A 17,784-nucleotide genomic window follows, 5' to 3' on the forward strand; every position below is an offset into this window, starting at 1 on the left:
GTTTGTTTACTGTTATATATTACCTGAAAAGGAAATATTGAACACACATTGCTCACTGAATCCTCCTGCAACATGCCTTTGAATATCCACCTCATGCAAATACTCATTGCACAGTACACAAATTGACTGACTCCCCACTAATGTTACAGTTTGGCAGGAACAGAGGATAGTTCAACACTGTTGTTCACAGACTTGACTATGTCTGCATATCCACTTTTTCATTTTCCATAAGACTTCAATTTTTTATCAGTCTGAATTTCTTCTTCTTCACTTCTTTTAATCTAATAGGCATCATTATACTATAACCAATTAACAGAATGTGGATAGCCTAATTTTGTGTTTGGTATGCAATGACAGATCCAGCTTTATGCCAGTTCTGACTCTGTAATACATTAACTACTAAGGAAGCAGTCATGAGCATGATGACTAATGGGTGATGCAGAAAACCTCAAAAACTGCCACTTCCATGCCTCTAGCATTTCCCAATATTTATACAGTGTAATAAACAAAGGCATAGCTTTATCACAAAGTGCTCCTGTAACCACAGTAAAATATACTGGGAGTAACAAAAGGAAAACAGGATACAGGGCAAGGCAAAAATGACAATTTAATAAAATTAAAACAGACAAGCCCTTTCGGGAAAACCCTTTATCAAGTCATAAAAGCAAACTAGGCACAGAAACGTTTAAAAATACATCATAAACCAATCAAATGAGGCATGCAAATAAAATAAGCCTAATAGTAAATCTGATTTGTTAAGGAACACAATAAGAACATTGGTTGTAGCAATACACATAACCAATGAATTGCACTGGGTTGCAGCACAGTGCATCCAATAGAAAATAATCAAACACTTGGACACTCAAGTCACAATAAGTATGTACTCAAAGACTCACTGCTTTCCTGAACCAGACAGACAATCTAACTCTTAATAAAAACAAAATGATAAATAATGGAAAAAAAATTCAAATTAATAAACAAATGAAGCATGAACATAAATCAATAAAAAAAATTACATTCATATTAAACTGAATGGTTGTTTGGTTGTTGGAAGGTGCTGTAACATAGTGCAAAATGTTAGATATTAAAAAACAAAGAGCATTCATGAACGGAAAAGAAAATCAGAAAATACATTCCTGCCCATAAAGTCAAATTTCACCTTACTAAGGCACCCAATGAAATATATAAGATGAAACTCAAGGGGACCAATAAAACACAATAAATAAGGAAGTTGACCAATAGCAACCCAAAGAATATCCAGCCCATTCTTAATATAAAAAAATCTAACATAACATCCCTCAAAAATCAGCTCATGTGCTTGCTGATTATGTACTGAAAGCATGAGTTCTAAATGCTCGGAAACATCTCTAATCACACAACTATTTCTCTAAAAACTGCATGAACTAGTGAAATGTGTTGTGACACAGCACACACTTCATGCCATACTGAGGTATAAGAAAATCATACAAGGACCAAGGTTATGTATTATTTAGTCACAAGATGAATGCCTCTCTTTTAATCATAACCTAAGAAGGGGAGCCAATGAAGTTATATACAATTAAAGAATATGATTCACTAAACAAGAACCAATAAAATACATTGAATGAAATAAATTCACCAATAGGTGAACATAGGCAATGCCCGATCTGTTCATAAAAAAAAATACACCAACAACATTACCACATGAGCTGTTATGCTCTACGACAAAAGGGTGAAAACCAATAAAAATCCATAGTCCAAATAATCAGCCAATGATTGGAAGTTGAATACTGACATATTGTATTGAGTTAAAACAAATCTAGGTGACTGCAGAACATTCTAAAGTGAATACAATATATATAGCAGTAAATCTTTACTGATATATCAAAAAAAGAAGAAATCCTTGATAGAATAAAAATGAATAAAAAAATAAAAATGAAAATATATATATATATATATATATATATATGTATTTATCAAAAAATATAGTGCATTAACACTAACCTCGCTCAGTATCAGCACTATGCAGAAGATAAAAATGTGTGGACCTTTTGATTTTATAAATTCAAAATACTCAAAAAACATCTGTAGTTTCACAGCTAACTCTCTGAAATCATATAAAAACTAAATAACTAATAAACGCTGTGTCAAAGCACACTCTTCATGCTATGTTGAAATGTATGTGGATTGTTCAAGAACCAATAATATATATCATCTAATCACAAGGTACATACGTCTTATTAAATCACATCCTACGTAAGCAGGACAACCAATACGGCTGTATAAAATAATAAGATATGGTTCATTGAAAAAGAAGCAATGAAACACATCAAAGAAGAAAATACACCAATGGGCGGACACCAACAATGTCTACCTGTTCTTAAAAGTCCTAATTGAGAATCCCATCAAAATCAACTAAAAATAAATCTAAAGGCCCTTAACTCCAAATGGCATGACTGTTAAGATAAAGTGGACAACAAATACATGAAATCCAGAGGAAAAAATGAATAAGTTATCACTAAACCGCTGTATTCAGTGGCAAAAATACCAGACATCACTCGTGTAGAAATGCACATTAAGTCAAACATTGACCTTGGAAAAGAGACAGTGCTGGATAGTAATAATAAAGTCCTTAAAATACAAGACTTCTAAATTAAATAGCGTGGATGCACAACACAGAATTAAATGACTTATTCCCTCCAACATCATTACCGCATGAGCTGATTGGGTGGACAGCAACAAAAGCTGAAAACCAATAAAAATTTATAATTCAAATGATCAACCAATGACTAACAAACTGTCTTAGACTGTAACAAATCTAAGAGATCACAGCACACTAAGAGTAAATGCATTATATATAACATCAACTCTTCACTAGTAGAGCTAAGAGAAAAAACATGGGAATAATTGAAATAAACAATACATATTACACTAATCATACTGAGTCTCGGTATTTGTACAAAGCATAAAGACATATAAACTCTATTACATAAATAAGAGTCAGAAAAATATCACCACAGAATATAAAAAAAAACTAAATACTTTACAAAAAAATTACAGTAATAAAAAAACTATCAAAATAGAATGAACAACAACCGACTAATGAGAAAACTAAGTGTAGTGAAAACTGCAACCACATATACTAACAAATATTATCAACACACAGCAAAAACAAAAAAATGCTAAAATGAATAACAAATACAAACAAAGTATCATGCACTGCAACCTACAATAAACTGTACATTAGCACTTTTCAAACCCCACTACAAAAAAGGGGGTATAAATAAATTCCAGAGAATAAAAATAGATGTAAAATTGTTGAAGTCACCCACAAAGAGAGCAAGCTTTTAAGAAGGGTTTAAATGGAACTGTATCATTCAAAGCCTACCCTTTATCGGCTTGCAAGGAGATAATCCATTTTAGCTCATATAACTCAGTATGGTTCTCTATGTCCCCCATCCTGGGGCCAGGGACACAAACTTGCAAAGCCATAAAATCAAAGGAGTGAGAAGAACCAACACTGATAACATGTCTTGCAAGTGCATTCCTATCGTTAAATATTTTAATGTCATATAAATGTTCTCTTAGCCTTTCTCTGAAAGAACAATAAGTCTTGCCTACATAGAAACAATCGCAAGATATGCCTCTAGCTAAGTAAACAATATTCTCAGTGGAACAATCAACAAAAAAGAAGTAAAGTGATAAAGTTTGCCAGACAAGGGAAGCTTAAAATGATTTCTATTGGTGTCAGTGCACTTACAGTAATTACAAGATCCACACGGGTAAGTACCTGCTGCCTGAATGGGTGGTAGTAGCTCATCCTGTTTTCTTACAGCACAACAACCTCCTTAGGGATTTGCTATTCTTAAAGATGAACCTAGGTGCAGGCTCAACTACTTATTTTTCTCATCAACTAGCAGAATATTCCAGTGGTGTTTAAAAATATGACAGACAACATTCACAAAACATCTACCTTAGATCTACCTATAAAATGATTATTGTTCGCACTAGAAGAGTCAGATGCATAGAAATATAGTCTAGCAAGACCTATTCTATCTAGCCCTGCTGGTGTGGAAGACAAGTCAAGATCACTATTTGTATAACCTCTAGATTTCAACTCTCTCCTAAACTGATATATACGACAGTCGATCTTGGTGTCTTCACATACCTGTCTACAGATCCTCATTCCCTGGCCTTTCTAAAAATATGCCTTGGGTGCATACTCTTCCTGTGAAGAGTATGATTCTTCCTATGAGGTTTTCTATAAAGATCTGAAGCAAAAAAAACTTCAATGGTCCTATAGACACATACATCAAGAAAATCAATCTCCACCCTTGAATATTTCAACTTAAAAGACAAAAAATGTGTGGATGTGTTCAAAAAAATCAAAAACCTGAAATGGTTGCCATCTGATCCACCCCACAGAAGGAAAATATCATCAAAAAAGCATTTATAGTAAATAATAAACTAATGGAATTCATTGTTGATCAAAACCTGAGTTGTTTCCCATTGTGCCAAAACAGCATTAGCATAGATGCTGGCACATGAAGTACCCATGGCAACACCTAATTTCTGTTTTTTGACTATCAAATAGAAACTTGTTCAGAACAAGTTCAATGAAAAAAACATATTAACCTTATCAGCTGTAAAATCAGTATTAGCTATAATAAACTGGTTAATTCAATACCAATATCATTGGGAATGACAGTGAACAAAGATTTAATGTCTAAGGTCACTAGCAGAACATCTCTGGATTTGGGTGACTTCTTGACACACTCAAACAAAGATAGTAGAAATTGTTTGGCATCTCTAAGAACTGTAGGAAAGGTGTCCAAGACAAGTCTAATACTGTTTTCTGCATAGATAGAAAGGGTCTATGTAGACCATCCTCTCCCAGAGTAGGTCTCATGGTGGATCAGCAGAGTGTTTGTGTATCTTGCGGAGACCATAAAGCTCTGAATCTACCGGAGAGTGAACCTTCAAATAATTAAACAGATCTTTAGAAATACATTGAGTAATATAACAATTATGTAGGTCATAATGTAATCAAGAAATTATTGTTCTCAACTCTTCAATGGTAATCGCAGTATATGTAGAGGTGTCAGAAAGCATCTCATACATGCTGGCAAGATAGTGAGCTGTATCCAGAAGAACAATAGCTCCACTTTTATCCTCTGAGCGTATGGTCAAGCAATCCATGTTCTGTAATTCGGCTAATGCTGATAACTGATCAATACTCAGATTGGAATAAGTCATGTTCTTATTATTATATTTAATCAGTTCAGTTAATAGATCTTTCCTCGCATAATCTAGAGAAGGCTTCCAACAAGAGATGTAAGGGAGGCATAAACGTACTAGGTTTCTTGAACACATTGGATGTCGTGTCTGAAGAATATAACAATTTAAGCATAACATTTCTGGTAAAATTCTTAAGATCAAGCACAGTATCGCAAAAAACTAGATGACTACAGGGTGTGAATGACAATCCCTTCTCAAGCAGAGGTAATTGTGCAGGAGTCAATCAAACAGATGAAATATTATGGATCAAGGAGTTTTGGGTCGACCCCACATACATTTGATTGAGGGAGTTGTCACTTGATCGTGAAGTGGTTTATGACATTTCTGTCCTCTGCTCTGGGATCTTGGTCTCACAACAGGATCCTTGTTAGGAAGTGGGAGAGATGGAAAAACCAGATTGGTATTATTCAGGGGAACCTTCCTACGTACATTATTACCTAATGTAGAGAATTGTGATCAGCACTGACTGTTGAAAGGATCTTATTGGTATCAGCTGCTACATTAATTGATTTATTATGATTGTTAATATCAAATTCAGATCCACTCTGCTTATTCAACTCAACTTCAGCATCATTAATGGCAGTGTTTAGGCCATTCTTATTTGATAGACTTGTTGATGTCTTAGGCCAGGAGAACACATTCCCTGCCTTAAAATCTGCCAGATCTTGATTGAGTTTCCTTTTCTTTTGCATCTAGTTGATTCACAAATAGTGAAAGGTCACTAGTGAGCTCATCAATGGCCAGACAAAATACTTCAAAAAGAAAAGTGTCACAAAGTCTCTGGAACAAAGTATTAAAGCCATTCAGTAAAGAATCTTCATTAGGTCTAAAAAAGTCAAGCAACAACTGCATGTATTTGAAGCTGGTATCCAAATTAATATTCTGCCATTGAGCTAGCAGTTCAGAGTACACATGTCCATACGTAGGCATTTTGATTATTCGCAATCCTCTCAGTACTATCTTCAAATGTAGACAGGTTTCCCAAGTGCAAACGCTGGTACTGAACACGTTTGAATTTTAACAAATGATTCTCCAGTTGCTTAACTAAAGAATGGAAAGACTGGATATCATAGTCCATCTGAGTAGAATATTCGTCAGTTACTATAAAAATGTGCGATAACAATAGAATAACATCATCTCTGAGCATGTTGACAAAATGGTCATTGTGTTCCATTAAAATAGCTCAGCACATTGGAATTGTAGTCCAATTCAATTCTTGTACCTTCAGCCATGCTCACACTGGAAAAAGGAGAAGAAACAAAGTCGTACAGAAGAAAATACCAGTGGGAAAGAAATCCACATCCAAAACACTGGCAGTAACAAAAGGAAAACAGGATGCCGGGAATAGCTAAAATGACAATTTAATAAAATAAAAACAGACAAGTGCTTTTGGGAAAACCCTTTATCAAGTCAAAAAATCAAACTAGGCATAGGAACATTTAAAAATACATCATACACCAATAAAATGAAACATGCAAATAAAATAAGCCCTAACTAACAATAAATCTGATTTAAAGAACACAATATGAACATTGGTTGTTGGGAACTCAACTTACCTGTTTAAGGAAATACAGGTCTGGCCAACTCCTGAACTTTCTATTTCTGCATGTTTAAGGAAAACTATTCCCATTTCTAATGTATATGTCCAAGACTCAAAGGCTGATGTGATATAGTATTGGTAACAATATTTTATCATCTTTGAGTTTTAAATTACCATATTAAGTACAGACTTTCACTGCATTCTGTCTAGACATATAACTAGGAAAAATGCAAGGCTGTAAAGAATAAAAATGATTTAAAGACAGAGAACTAATAGTTGGTAGCTGTTTGCTACACTAAAATGGAGTATAATGGTTATGATTAAAATGAAATATGTTTGATGTTAATGTAAGACCTCTTTTTTCCAAAAGGATTTGATTTATTAAAATAGCAGTGTGACTATAGCATACAAGAGCTGAATAAAGGCATGATTACAGTAACATATTTTTGGTGGTGGACCTTTATGCACATGCAAGATTCAAATTAGAATGAAACAACATTGAGACAATAACATGTAAATGTTGGGAGTCCTACTTCTTAACAAAATGTAACTACTGGGTTTTTTATTCCTCAATCCCAACCTCTGAAATGCTTTTAGTCAAGAAACATTTTATATTAATGAGCTGTGCTGCAAGCTTACAGTTATGTGAGCCATTGCATGAGCCATTTTTACAACACTTTAGGCTTTTTTCTCAGCAGTTATGTTACTATGGAGATAGCATGTATGAGTAAGGGGTGTAGGGCAAAGTCTCAAGTGCTACTTGGTGCCTTATCCCCTGCAACAATTATTTATTAAGTAGTGTCACTTGCAGCTTTGCCATATTTAACTTATACAAGTCTGCTGTCAGGTTACTGGAAGTCAATATTTCATACAGTATTTTCAAAAATTGAAGCAAATTTACTGTTCTCTTAAAACTGGAGGAAACTGGTAGAGGATAAATGTTTAGTTTCATGTAAGGCTTCAGGGCATTCAGTCTGATGTATCACACAGAAATCTGCTGTATAGGTCACTTAGAAAATGAAGAGTTACTGTCATGTTAGAACAAAATAGTGGAGATAGGATAAAAGCAATCACTTTTAAGTGGCAACCTGAAGCAATGATGTATCAATCATCAAGACAGGTTTATTACTATCCATTAGTTAACACAGTCACTGCAAGCTTTCTATGACTATGTTAATTGACAACAGTAAACCTGCCATGCTGATTTATGCAATTTATGTAAACATGTAAACTCTGCTTCAGCTGGCCATATCAAAGTATTTCTTGCTATGACTAAACAACAAAACAAAAAGTCGTCTTTTGTAAATTTTCATAAGTCTACCCCGCTGCTGAATCAAAGTGTTGTTTTTTTAACATGTGCACAAACCAACACAATGGCAGGCAAGTCAGTATCAGTTTTGTTTGCTGGATGACTGCTTCTCAACAAAAACATTAATGGGGTGCTGCAGCACTCTTAAGACTCTTCTAAACTTACTTATGCTGGGAAATCGTCTACCATATAGAACATTGCAATAAACTCAAAACATTCAAAAGACAGAAAGCAGTTTGCGTAAGGTGCTTTTACATGCCTTTGCTTCTCTTTAAGAGATGGAAATACCATTCCATTTCTTAGTAAAAAACATGGACTGGTACAGATATTCAATTAAAATTCCTTTCAAAAACTGGTACAGTACATGCCATGCTCTTAGCATATGCAAATTCCTGGGGTAAGCAACCTCTTCTCCTGTGTCTGAAAGGCTAAGTAGAGCAGAATCTTGTATAATGTGAGGTGTCATAGGAAAAATAAAAAGCTATATTCATCAAAAAAATGTGTAACGCTTAAGAATATGGACAGTTATGTGACCATGGAGAAGTAAATAAAAATCTCCCTTTTAAAAGAATGTCATTTTGGAGCTTTTGTCCATAATTTGCTAATGTAAAACTTGAAGGTCTTGCTCATATCAAAATAACATTTCAAATGACCTTCTTAACAGATGAGCTTATTGATCTCCTTGTATTGTTATGATATGTATGGAATAGGGTACAGATGGATTTGCCTTATTATGTTCACACACACCATCTTTTTCAAAGAAGGTAGTCATTAATTTTGCACAGCTCTCTTTTTGAGGGTGTCTACTGAGTAATGTCTGCAGGAGCTCATGCTCCACCATAAGAATATACGACTATGCATCTGATTCATTCTGGCATAGAATGAGTATGACTTGAATATCAGATAAAATCCTTACATCATGCCGAAGCAGCTTAATATTAAATAGTGCAACATTTCCAACAAAAAATGCAAAATACAACACAATGAATTAACATTGAGACTGCAGAATAATTATAATAATTATATATTTTATTTTAAAAAACTTTGTACATCAAAGTAAAAATTGTTTCATGAAAAATAAACATTACAGAAAAGTTCTGTTAATCTGTAACAATACAAAATAATTTTGGAAGTTTTATATACAAGGCAAGCAGAAACAAAGAGAACATTAAATTCACATAGAACATGGAGAAATGTGAGAAAGGAAACATACTGAATCAAAAAACAGGTGACTACACAATGCCATTAACTGCTTTCTGTTTTGGGAATGTTTGCTTCATCTCCCTTTAATGAATTAAAACACAGCATATTGTACGAATACAGCATTTTTTTATGAATATGCTTCTGCTATTTTAAATGATAAAAGACCCCATTACCACTATTTTTATGTGCATAGACGCCACAACCAGTTTGGCACATAGTTAAGCACCTATTGATGTATGAACAATTCTGAAAATAAAATAAAATCTGAGGTCATGTGCAAGTCAGTTCTCATTTAAAGTACATGACAATACTCCACAGACTCTAATACCAATATATGCAATACAGCCTGTCTGTAACATATTCCAGCATTAAGTGAAAAAAAAAAAAAAACTCAGGCTTTCTTTGCACCTTACTCAACAGCAAAGGAATCGACAAAAATAGTTACTATTAAAATCAATACAGAGTTCCTGGCTAAGTTCAGTATGTACTGCCTGGAGTATTTAAGGTATGTACAACTTCTAATCATTACTTACAGATACCCTTGTTAGACGTGAAACTTCTCAATGGTAATAACACTGATATTTATAAAGTACCCAAAATCTAGCATTGCTATTATTGTATTGTGTTAATAAAATAATCAAATTTTACACATTTTACCACAAATGATATTAATTTATTTTAACTGCTTATCAGCCTGCTTTACATGCAACAGTTGTCTATATGCATGCTTGTATACTCAGAGCTCAGGGAATGACATAATGCTGGAGCTAAACAGTTGTGAAACAGACACTGTACTGCATAACTACTTTGTTAAACATGGTGAACCAGATTAAGGAAGTCAGCATCAGCCTGAGCAAGGGCATTCGCAGCTGTAAAACCAAGGTTGATTTTCAGCCAGTGATCCACGACTCCAAACAAAATCCTCATGAATGAGAAATCTGTGCATTCAGCATGCAGCATTAAGCTGTAAGGTAGCTTGAACAGCCTAAAATTGGCTCCCATCACTGAGTGGGTTAGTGCCTTCAGTAAATAGACACTACATTTAACAAAGGAGGATGGTAATGGCCATCAGCCATAATCACTGTGTGGCTACTTAAACCCTTGTTTTGTAATAGTAATAAAAATAATTAAGAGCCGAGAAACTCTGTACCTGCATGGACACGTTATTGTTATTGTATGCATATCAAGGGCATGCTGCATGTTTTGGAAATAGCTGCAGAGACTGTCAATGTACAAAGGCAAATCAGTATTATACCTCACAGTTTCTGACACGACACGTGCAGGGTGTCTCAGCCACTCAGTGCAATCAGCTAGCACTAATTACAGCTTGAATTAATTTGTAGGCTGGCCGCTCAGAGTAATCCATTTTGAGAACTGTGACTGGCCATGCTGTGCCAAACTTGGAAACAAATCAGTCATGTAGCTAAATACAGTGCTTTTGAATCAAGTCCAAAGTCTTTTACTGTTTCACATATTTTCACTTATACTATATATCCTGAATATTCTCAAACATTAATCTCTGAGAACTTCAAAAAGCGTGCACACATTTTTGTGCTTAGACTAACTGCTCCAGGTGTGACAGTCCTTGGGATGCATTTTTCAGATTGCACCTATCAGTTTACAGATATCTGCAGCAGCCTGATGAATTCTTCATTAAACAAATGAAGAAATGTAAATTGAATGGATAATTATCAAAAGCAAATCTCAGCTGTGGCATGAGTACTCAGTGGGTATGCGTTGAAGATGGCTAACAAACTTGATGTAATGATTTATAAACAATCTTAGCAAAAACAATACTGCTGCTCTTGTGAATTATAATCTTTGCAGTCCATGACTGTTATAACTTTTCTCTCTGCACTTTTTTCCCTATGGAGTACTTCTAAATGATGTATGGAGCAACAGTAAGTTAGCTCAGTGCACAAAAACATCAGTATCTTAGATAAGACACCATACGGTAAAAGTCCTGAAATATGATTAACCTACAAGAAATGACACATTGCTTCCTCATATCCCAGTCCAGGAGTTGTCTAAATAATATCTCACAATAAAGAAACACCATTCAAAACTGTATAAAACTCTACAAGGTATTGATTTTAAATTACAAATCAGGCACTTGAGTTCATGGGCTTTGTTAGCTAGATTCTACTTTGAAACACCAACTTCCTGAAAGTCAACATTCTGAAAGGATGAAAAAATGCCCGAAACTCAAAAGAACAAAAAATAATTTTTTAGTTGTTTTTTTGCAGGTGGCTAGTCCCCACTCCCCTTGAACTTATATATGCCAACTTCATAGTTGAACCAACTCAAAGGAAGGGAGAAATCGCCTTAAAGAAATTAATCATTGCAGGCAAACAATTAAACATTGCACTGCTTAAACATTGCACTGCAATGATTTCCTGTGGTAAACGGCATTCGGTTTTACATCTTTTATTTTTTTGAGCTCTACTGACACTCAAGCAATTTTACCTCGACCATGTGTAGGGTTGCCTTGTTAGTTAATATCACTGCTGTGAAAGATGATACTATATAGTACAGTGTGCTCCTAAGGTATTCTTTTACTCCAGTATAATATGCATCCTGTTACAACTATTTGCCAATGTATATACTCTATGCCATAACTTTTCATCTACTGTGGAACAAATGACTCAAAGTGCTTATCATAGTAATATAATCATATTATGATTAAAATATAAACAGATTGGAAAGTAAAGTGCAGCAATACAGTCATATAAGTATCAGCAAGGCATTTAGAGGTAAATATTTAAATAAGGATGGAATAACTGTCTTACATGATTTACATATTCATCTTATCCTGTCTTATTTATCCAGTCTTTTTCATCTATAAGCTACTGTAATTATATTCTCTGTTTGTATTACATGCACATTTTTGTAATTCTACAGAACTGTACCATGTTACTAGAATTTGTTGCAGTCAGTAAAACAAACCCTGAAACTATAAACATCACAGGGTATGAGAAAAAATATCACATCTGATGTTAAAGAACAACAGTGTACTAATGAGGCTATATGTAAAGAGCTTATCACAGACAGATAATGTCAGGCACACTATACAAATGCAAAGAAGAAGCTGAAAGTCTCTGCCGTCAGTATGCTTACATATTTTATATCACACTATCACATTTAAGTATGCAAAGACCACACATAACCTGATTGCTTCCTAAAATGAATAGAGGTGGAGAACATGAAATCCAGAGCCTGCAAAAAAACTGGCAGTATGCAACATTCGATCCAGAACATCGAACAATAAAATTTGTTATGGCTGTACTACATCAGTGTTGAGAAAGTTCTACAATTAAAGCAAAATCTATAAATAAGAACCAAGTTTTTCTGCACAGATGTTGCTAGTCTGTGAGGACATGATGACAACTAAAAGCTATAGGGTCCCACTATTATTGTTAACCGGAGTAAAGAGCTTGACTGGTAGCTCATAGTGCTGACTGTTGTCATCTCAAGGTCCACAATGTACTCCTTTGGTCCTGTAACGGGTTTGACCAGCACAAGCATGGCACTGATGTTATTTATTTGCTGCAAAAAAAGAAAATTGCAAGTCCATTAGCTCTTACTTTTGAATTTAGTAATCATCAGATATTTACTTTATATTTTTAAAAGAAAATGTCTTGTTTTTATTAAAAAATAAACCAAATAATTTGTGTTGCATATACTTTCCACATTATTAAGACCATTTGTATTAATCAATTTTACTCAATGTTATACTGTTATGGTACAGTTTACCTGCATAGCTGACTGAAAGTCAACTGATGACATTTTAGCAAAATATGACCAACCCATCCATGCTACATTTGGGATTTAATCTTTGAAACTGGCAACCTGCATTTGAAAGGAGGCTCTGGTTTATTGAAGGGCTTGCCCTTATGTGAAAGGATCCGTCAATGACTATCTTCTTGAAGCAGTGGACTAGAAACTAAAGGCAGTGGCCACAGTCATAGGGACACTCATCAGTAGATGATGGTACTGCAATACTTTACTGTGATAACTTGAAATGTAACTCCTCAAAATGCAAAATGCTCTGCTCTACTTTCTCAAAACAATTCCCTTGAGTACATAGGTTCATACTAGGCTATCTGCCCTAGGGCATTTATAAGCCTAGCCAGCAGAGTGTGTTTGGTTTTCGCCACCCATTTTAAATTAATTTTGCTATGCCCTTTTTCGAGGTTAGTATACTGTGCCTCTGTCTAACAGTGACACAGAAGTGATACCCGTGGTAAACTTACGATATCCCATCCACTCATCAAGATTCCTCTTGAAGAGGGTTAATGAGGGACTCTGCCTAACCTGGACTGGGATTTTATTCCAGAGTGAAGGGAGCCTCTGGGTTATGAATCTGTCCCTCCAGCATGTCCTATTTATTTCAGTGCTGAGGTTCACGTCTCTCGAGCGCGTAGCACGATGGGATTTGGATTTTCTGAGGTGCAGCATGTCCATTAATTCCGGGTTGGACATTGCTTTACACGTCAGGCACAGATCGCCTCTGAGCAGGCGGTATGCCACTGAGTAGAGCTGGAATTTATTTAACCGGGCAGCATATGGCATCTGTTTAAGCCCTTTGATCCTCTTGGTGAGGTACTTTTGGGGTCTTTCCAGTTGCTGCAGGTGTCTGGTAAGGTACATCCCAAAAGGGGCATTGTGCTCAATTATGGGCCTGATGAGGGATGAGTAAAGAGGCACGATGACCTCCCCTGATCTAGATGTGAATCCCTTCATGATTAGGTGGGCTATATAAAATGTTTATCTAACCACTTTGGCCACGTGGTTGTCAAATGAGAGATTGCTATCAACTTGGGTCCCCAGGTCCCTAATTACTTCTTCCGTACTTAATGGATTACCACCTATGTGGTAATTTGTGGGGACTTTATTTTTGCCAAAGGGGATGACTATACACTTCTTGGCGTTTAGCTTGAGGCCATGGCTCTGGCACCAGTTGTCTGTTTCTATGAGGCCCTTTTGGAGGATGCTTGTGTCGGCTGGAGAGTTGATTATACACCCAGTTTGCAGTCATCTGCGAACTTGGTCAGCCACAGTCCTTCCATGTTGACCTGTACCTCCAAGAAATATATACCGAACAGGAGAGGTCCCAGGACTGAGCCTTGTGGGACACCACTTGTAACTGGTTTGGAGTCTGACATGGCTCCAGCAATTCTAACCATGTGGGTTCTGTCCTTGAGCCAGTTTGCAACCCATCTAGTAACATAGGGGTTTATATTTAAGCTGGTGAGCTTATCTATAATGCCCGAGTGGGGTATTGTATCGAAGGCTTTTGCGAGGTCCAGGTAGGCTGTGTGGACCACCTTCCCCTCGTCAATGGCCTTGATAACTGTTTCAAAGAAATTGACCAGGTTTAAGAGGCAGGATCTGACCTTAAAAAAGCTGAACTGGGTAGGATCCAGTGTCTGTAGGTCCCCAATATCTTTTTTTATGAGGTCCATGATGATCTTTTCCATAGCTTTGCAGACCAAGCTAGTCAGGCTTATGGGGCGATAGTTTCCAGGATCCGTTGAGGAACCACCTTTGTGGAGAGGGACCACTGTTGCTGTACGCCACTCTTTGGGTACATATCCTGTGGTAAGGCTGAGATTGAACAGTAGTTTTATGTTTGGGTTTAGCTCTTCTTGGAGTTCATGTAGGATGCAGCCCAGGACACCATTTGGTCCCATTGATGCTGTATTTTTTGCTTTGGAGAGGGCGTCTGAGATGTCAGGGGGGCAGCACTCTGCTGGGATAGGTATTTGCCCTTTTGGTGGGGAGGGGGGGGAGAAGTTTGCACTGAACCTGTCAGCTAGGATGTTGGCAATGTCTGTGGTTTCGGTGTATTTTTTGTCATTTTGGACCAGTTCTGACCATATCTGGGAATTCCAACCCAGGTTCCTAACATAACTAAAGAAAGCCTTGTGATTATCCTTAGTGTCCTGTGCAATTTTTCTCTTGAAGTTGGCCTTAGACGATTTTATGAGTGCCCGTAGTTTTTTGCTAACACTGATCAGAGATGCCTTCCCTTTTTGGGATTTTGCTCTATCATGTAGTAGCTTCCTCCTTCTATTGTACAGTTTGTTTATGGCTGGGGTCCACCAGACAGGACGTCTGCCTTTGGAGGATTGGGTCTTGGTTTTATTTGGGATTGCATGATCCATGCATTTCTGAAGGTGTTCATAGAATGAGTTTATAAAGGATTCTGTGGTCTGGGCCGTATTTTCCACAGGCCCGGGGGCTTTGAAGGATTCCACCTCAGTTTTGAGGAGTGTGAAATTTGCTTTAGAGAAGTTTTTCACTGTGGTTTTCTGGGCAGGGGGTGGGGTCGGAATGTGAATATCCAGTGAGATTAGTTTATGGTCTGATCTTACCAATGAGGGATACACTTCTGGTCTGGAGCATAGAGTCCCCATGTTGGTGATGATCAGGTCCAGTATATTTTCCCCTCTTGTGGGAGTGGTAACAAGTTGTTCCATAGCGTTTGAGTTTATAAATTCTAGGAACCTTTGAGCTAGGGTGTTGGAGCTAGAGTAATGCTCCCAGTCTATGTTTGGGTAGTTGAAGTCACCCAATATAATGGTGTTTGGAGAGACCTTCATATTTTCCAGTGTTCTCAGGAAGGCCGAGTGGGGTTCCTGGGTTTGGGAGGGTGGTCTGTAGCAGGCTATAAAATGGAAGGCAGTTTTACCCACTGTTAGTTGCACATGGATAGTCTCTGATGCTTCGTGCTGTGCCACCAACCTGAAGGTGTGGGTATCTTTGACGAATATTGATACTCCCCCTCCTTTTCTGGTTCGGTCCAAGTTTTGGGGCCGAAAAGCATGGTATGAGGTATAACCTGGCAGTGCTGGGGTGCTCTCGGGAGCCTTGAACCAGGTTTCTGTTACTGCACAGATATCGATGTTCTCCATGCTAAGGAGAGTTTCGAGTGCATGCATCTTGAGGTTTAGACTTCTGGCGTTGAGTAGCATTACTCTTAGTTTCTTATCCCTTGTGATACCTATGGAGGTGGGTTTGTCTTTTGAGCCTTGCCTAAAACAGGCACTATAGGGGTAGCAAGAGCCTTTGCCAATATCCGAAAGCCCAGTGGTGACAGGTGCAAGCCATCCCTAGCGAAGCATCGTGGCTTGTCGAAAGCATGTCATCCCAGGCTGACAGGCATTGGATCCCCTTTGAATGACACCAATACTTAAGCCAATTGTTGAAATTGATCATCTTGTCTTCATATTGTGGCATCATTCTTGGTGAGGGTAAGATGCTACTCAAGGTCAGGGTCATACTGGCCTGGGCCACATGCTCAGAGAGCTCCTCTATGTCTCTTTTCATGTAGTCCAGGGAGGTATGTCTCAGGTCATTCACACCAGCATGGACAATGACAGAGTCATATTTGTACTTGCCTTGGAGTGACCTGAGTGCTTGTGTTATGTGGCGGATCCTAGCGCCCGACAGGCAGCTCACCGTGACCTTCTCCTTGTTCAGCCTGGTGAGCGGGATGTCAGTGTGCCTGACGATAGAGTCACCTATTACAAGTTTATCAGGTGTGTTTTTTAGCCTTAAGGGCTGTGACTGTTCAGCACACTGGCTTTGTGAGCTATGTGTTGCACGTGTTTTGTTTTGGGGTAGCGGTTGCTTGGGTGTCTGCTTTGGAGGTCTCTGCTGCTTAGGCAGATTTTTATTTAGAGCCTCCGAGTATGTTTTTGTGTGTTTATGTGTTTGGTTTGCTGTCGTGTCATGTAACATCTAAACACATGTACTGACACAGCAGCCATTGCTCAAAAAAATCAAAATACCTCCTCAGTAAAACAAGCATTTTATAACTCCCTCTGTGGGTGTTTTACCTCCCACCCTCCTTACGTTAGCATTTTCAATCCAAGATTGATGAAATTGAGGGAATGAATACTAAATAAATAAATTATAAAAAAAAAATTCTGTCTCTGTCGCTCAGATAATGAAAATCTATCTCATTCTTTCTCAAATCAGAAGAGCAAAAAATTAGCAGCAAAGGATGAGAACCACAGGTGCAAAATCCAGTAAAATACCATTTATTGGTAAGCGCTTTTGTGAAGATTAGGGAAAGATGAGCGAAGGCTGCCAGCCTAGTCAAACAGAATTTGATACATAATTCTATCATTTGTATAAATAAATGCAAAATACAGGCTTGTGTTCTTAAATGAAAGAAAACACTGTAAAATGTGAACTTCAGGATTGTTGCAACATTGCCATCTGCTGTAAGGAAAACCAAACCAAGCATTTCAAATGTTCTTTGAAGTTACAATTATCTAAATGGTGGTGCTGAAGTGGCTAGCTGAACACATTCTTTCTATTGTCTTAACTTAAGGAATAATTGTTAGAGTATACATGTGAAATGTATTTTATTGTTGTAGTTTCCTGAGCAGGTGTTAGCTTGCTAAATAATGTAGTTTGTTTGCCTGGGAACTCCATGATATTC

General features: G+C 37.0%; 1 protein-coding gene across 5 annotated transcripts in view; it reads right to left on the minus strand.

Annotated features, from left to right (window-relative positions):
- Window positions 1–9,144: 9,144 nt before the first annotated feature.
- Window positions 9,145–17,784, minus strand: part of EFEMP1 (EGF containing fibulin extracellular matrix protein 1) — a 1,468,010-nt gene continuing 1,459,370 nt past the window's right edge. For all 5 annotated transcript variants that reach the window (XM_044054759.1, XM_044054754.1, XM_044054738.1 and 2 more), the window contains exon 11: window positions 9,145–12,875. In XM_044054759.1, coding sequence (XP_043910694.1) covers window positions 12,717–12,875 — 159 coding nt within the window. In that variant the 3' untranslated portion in view covers window positions 9,145–12,716. The remainder of the gene's footprint in view (window positions 12,876–17,784) is intronic.

The sequence above is a fragment of the Protopterus annectens genome, chromosome 1.part2 (genome assembly GCF_019279795.1).
Source record: "Protopterus annectens isolate FY-2018-M chromosome 1.part2, PAN1.0, whole genome shotgun sequence".
In the NCBI taxonomy this organism is placed as follows: domain Eukaryota; kingdom Metazoa; phylum Chordata; order Ceratodontiformes; family Protopteridae; genus Protopterus; species Protopterus annectens.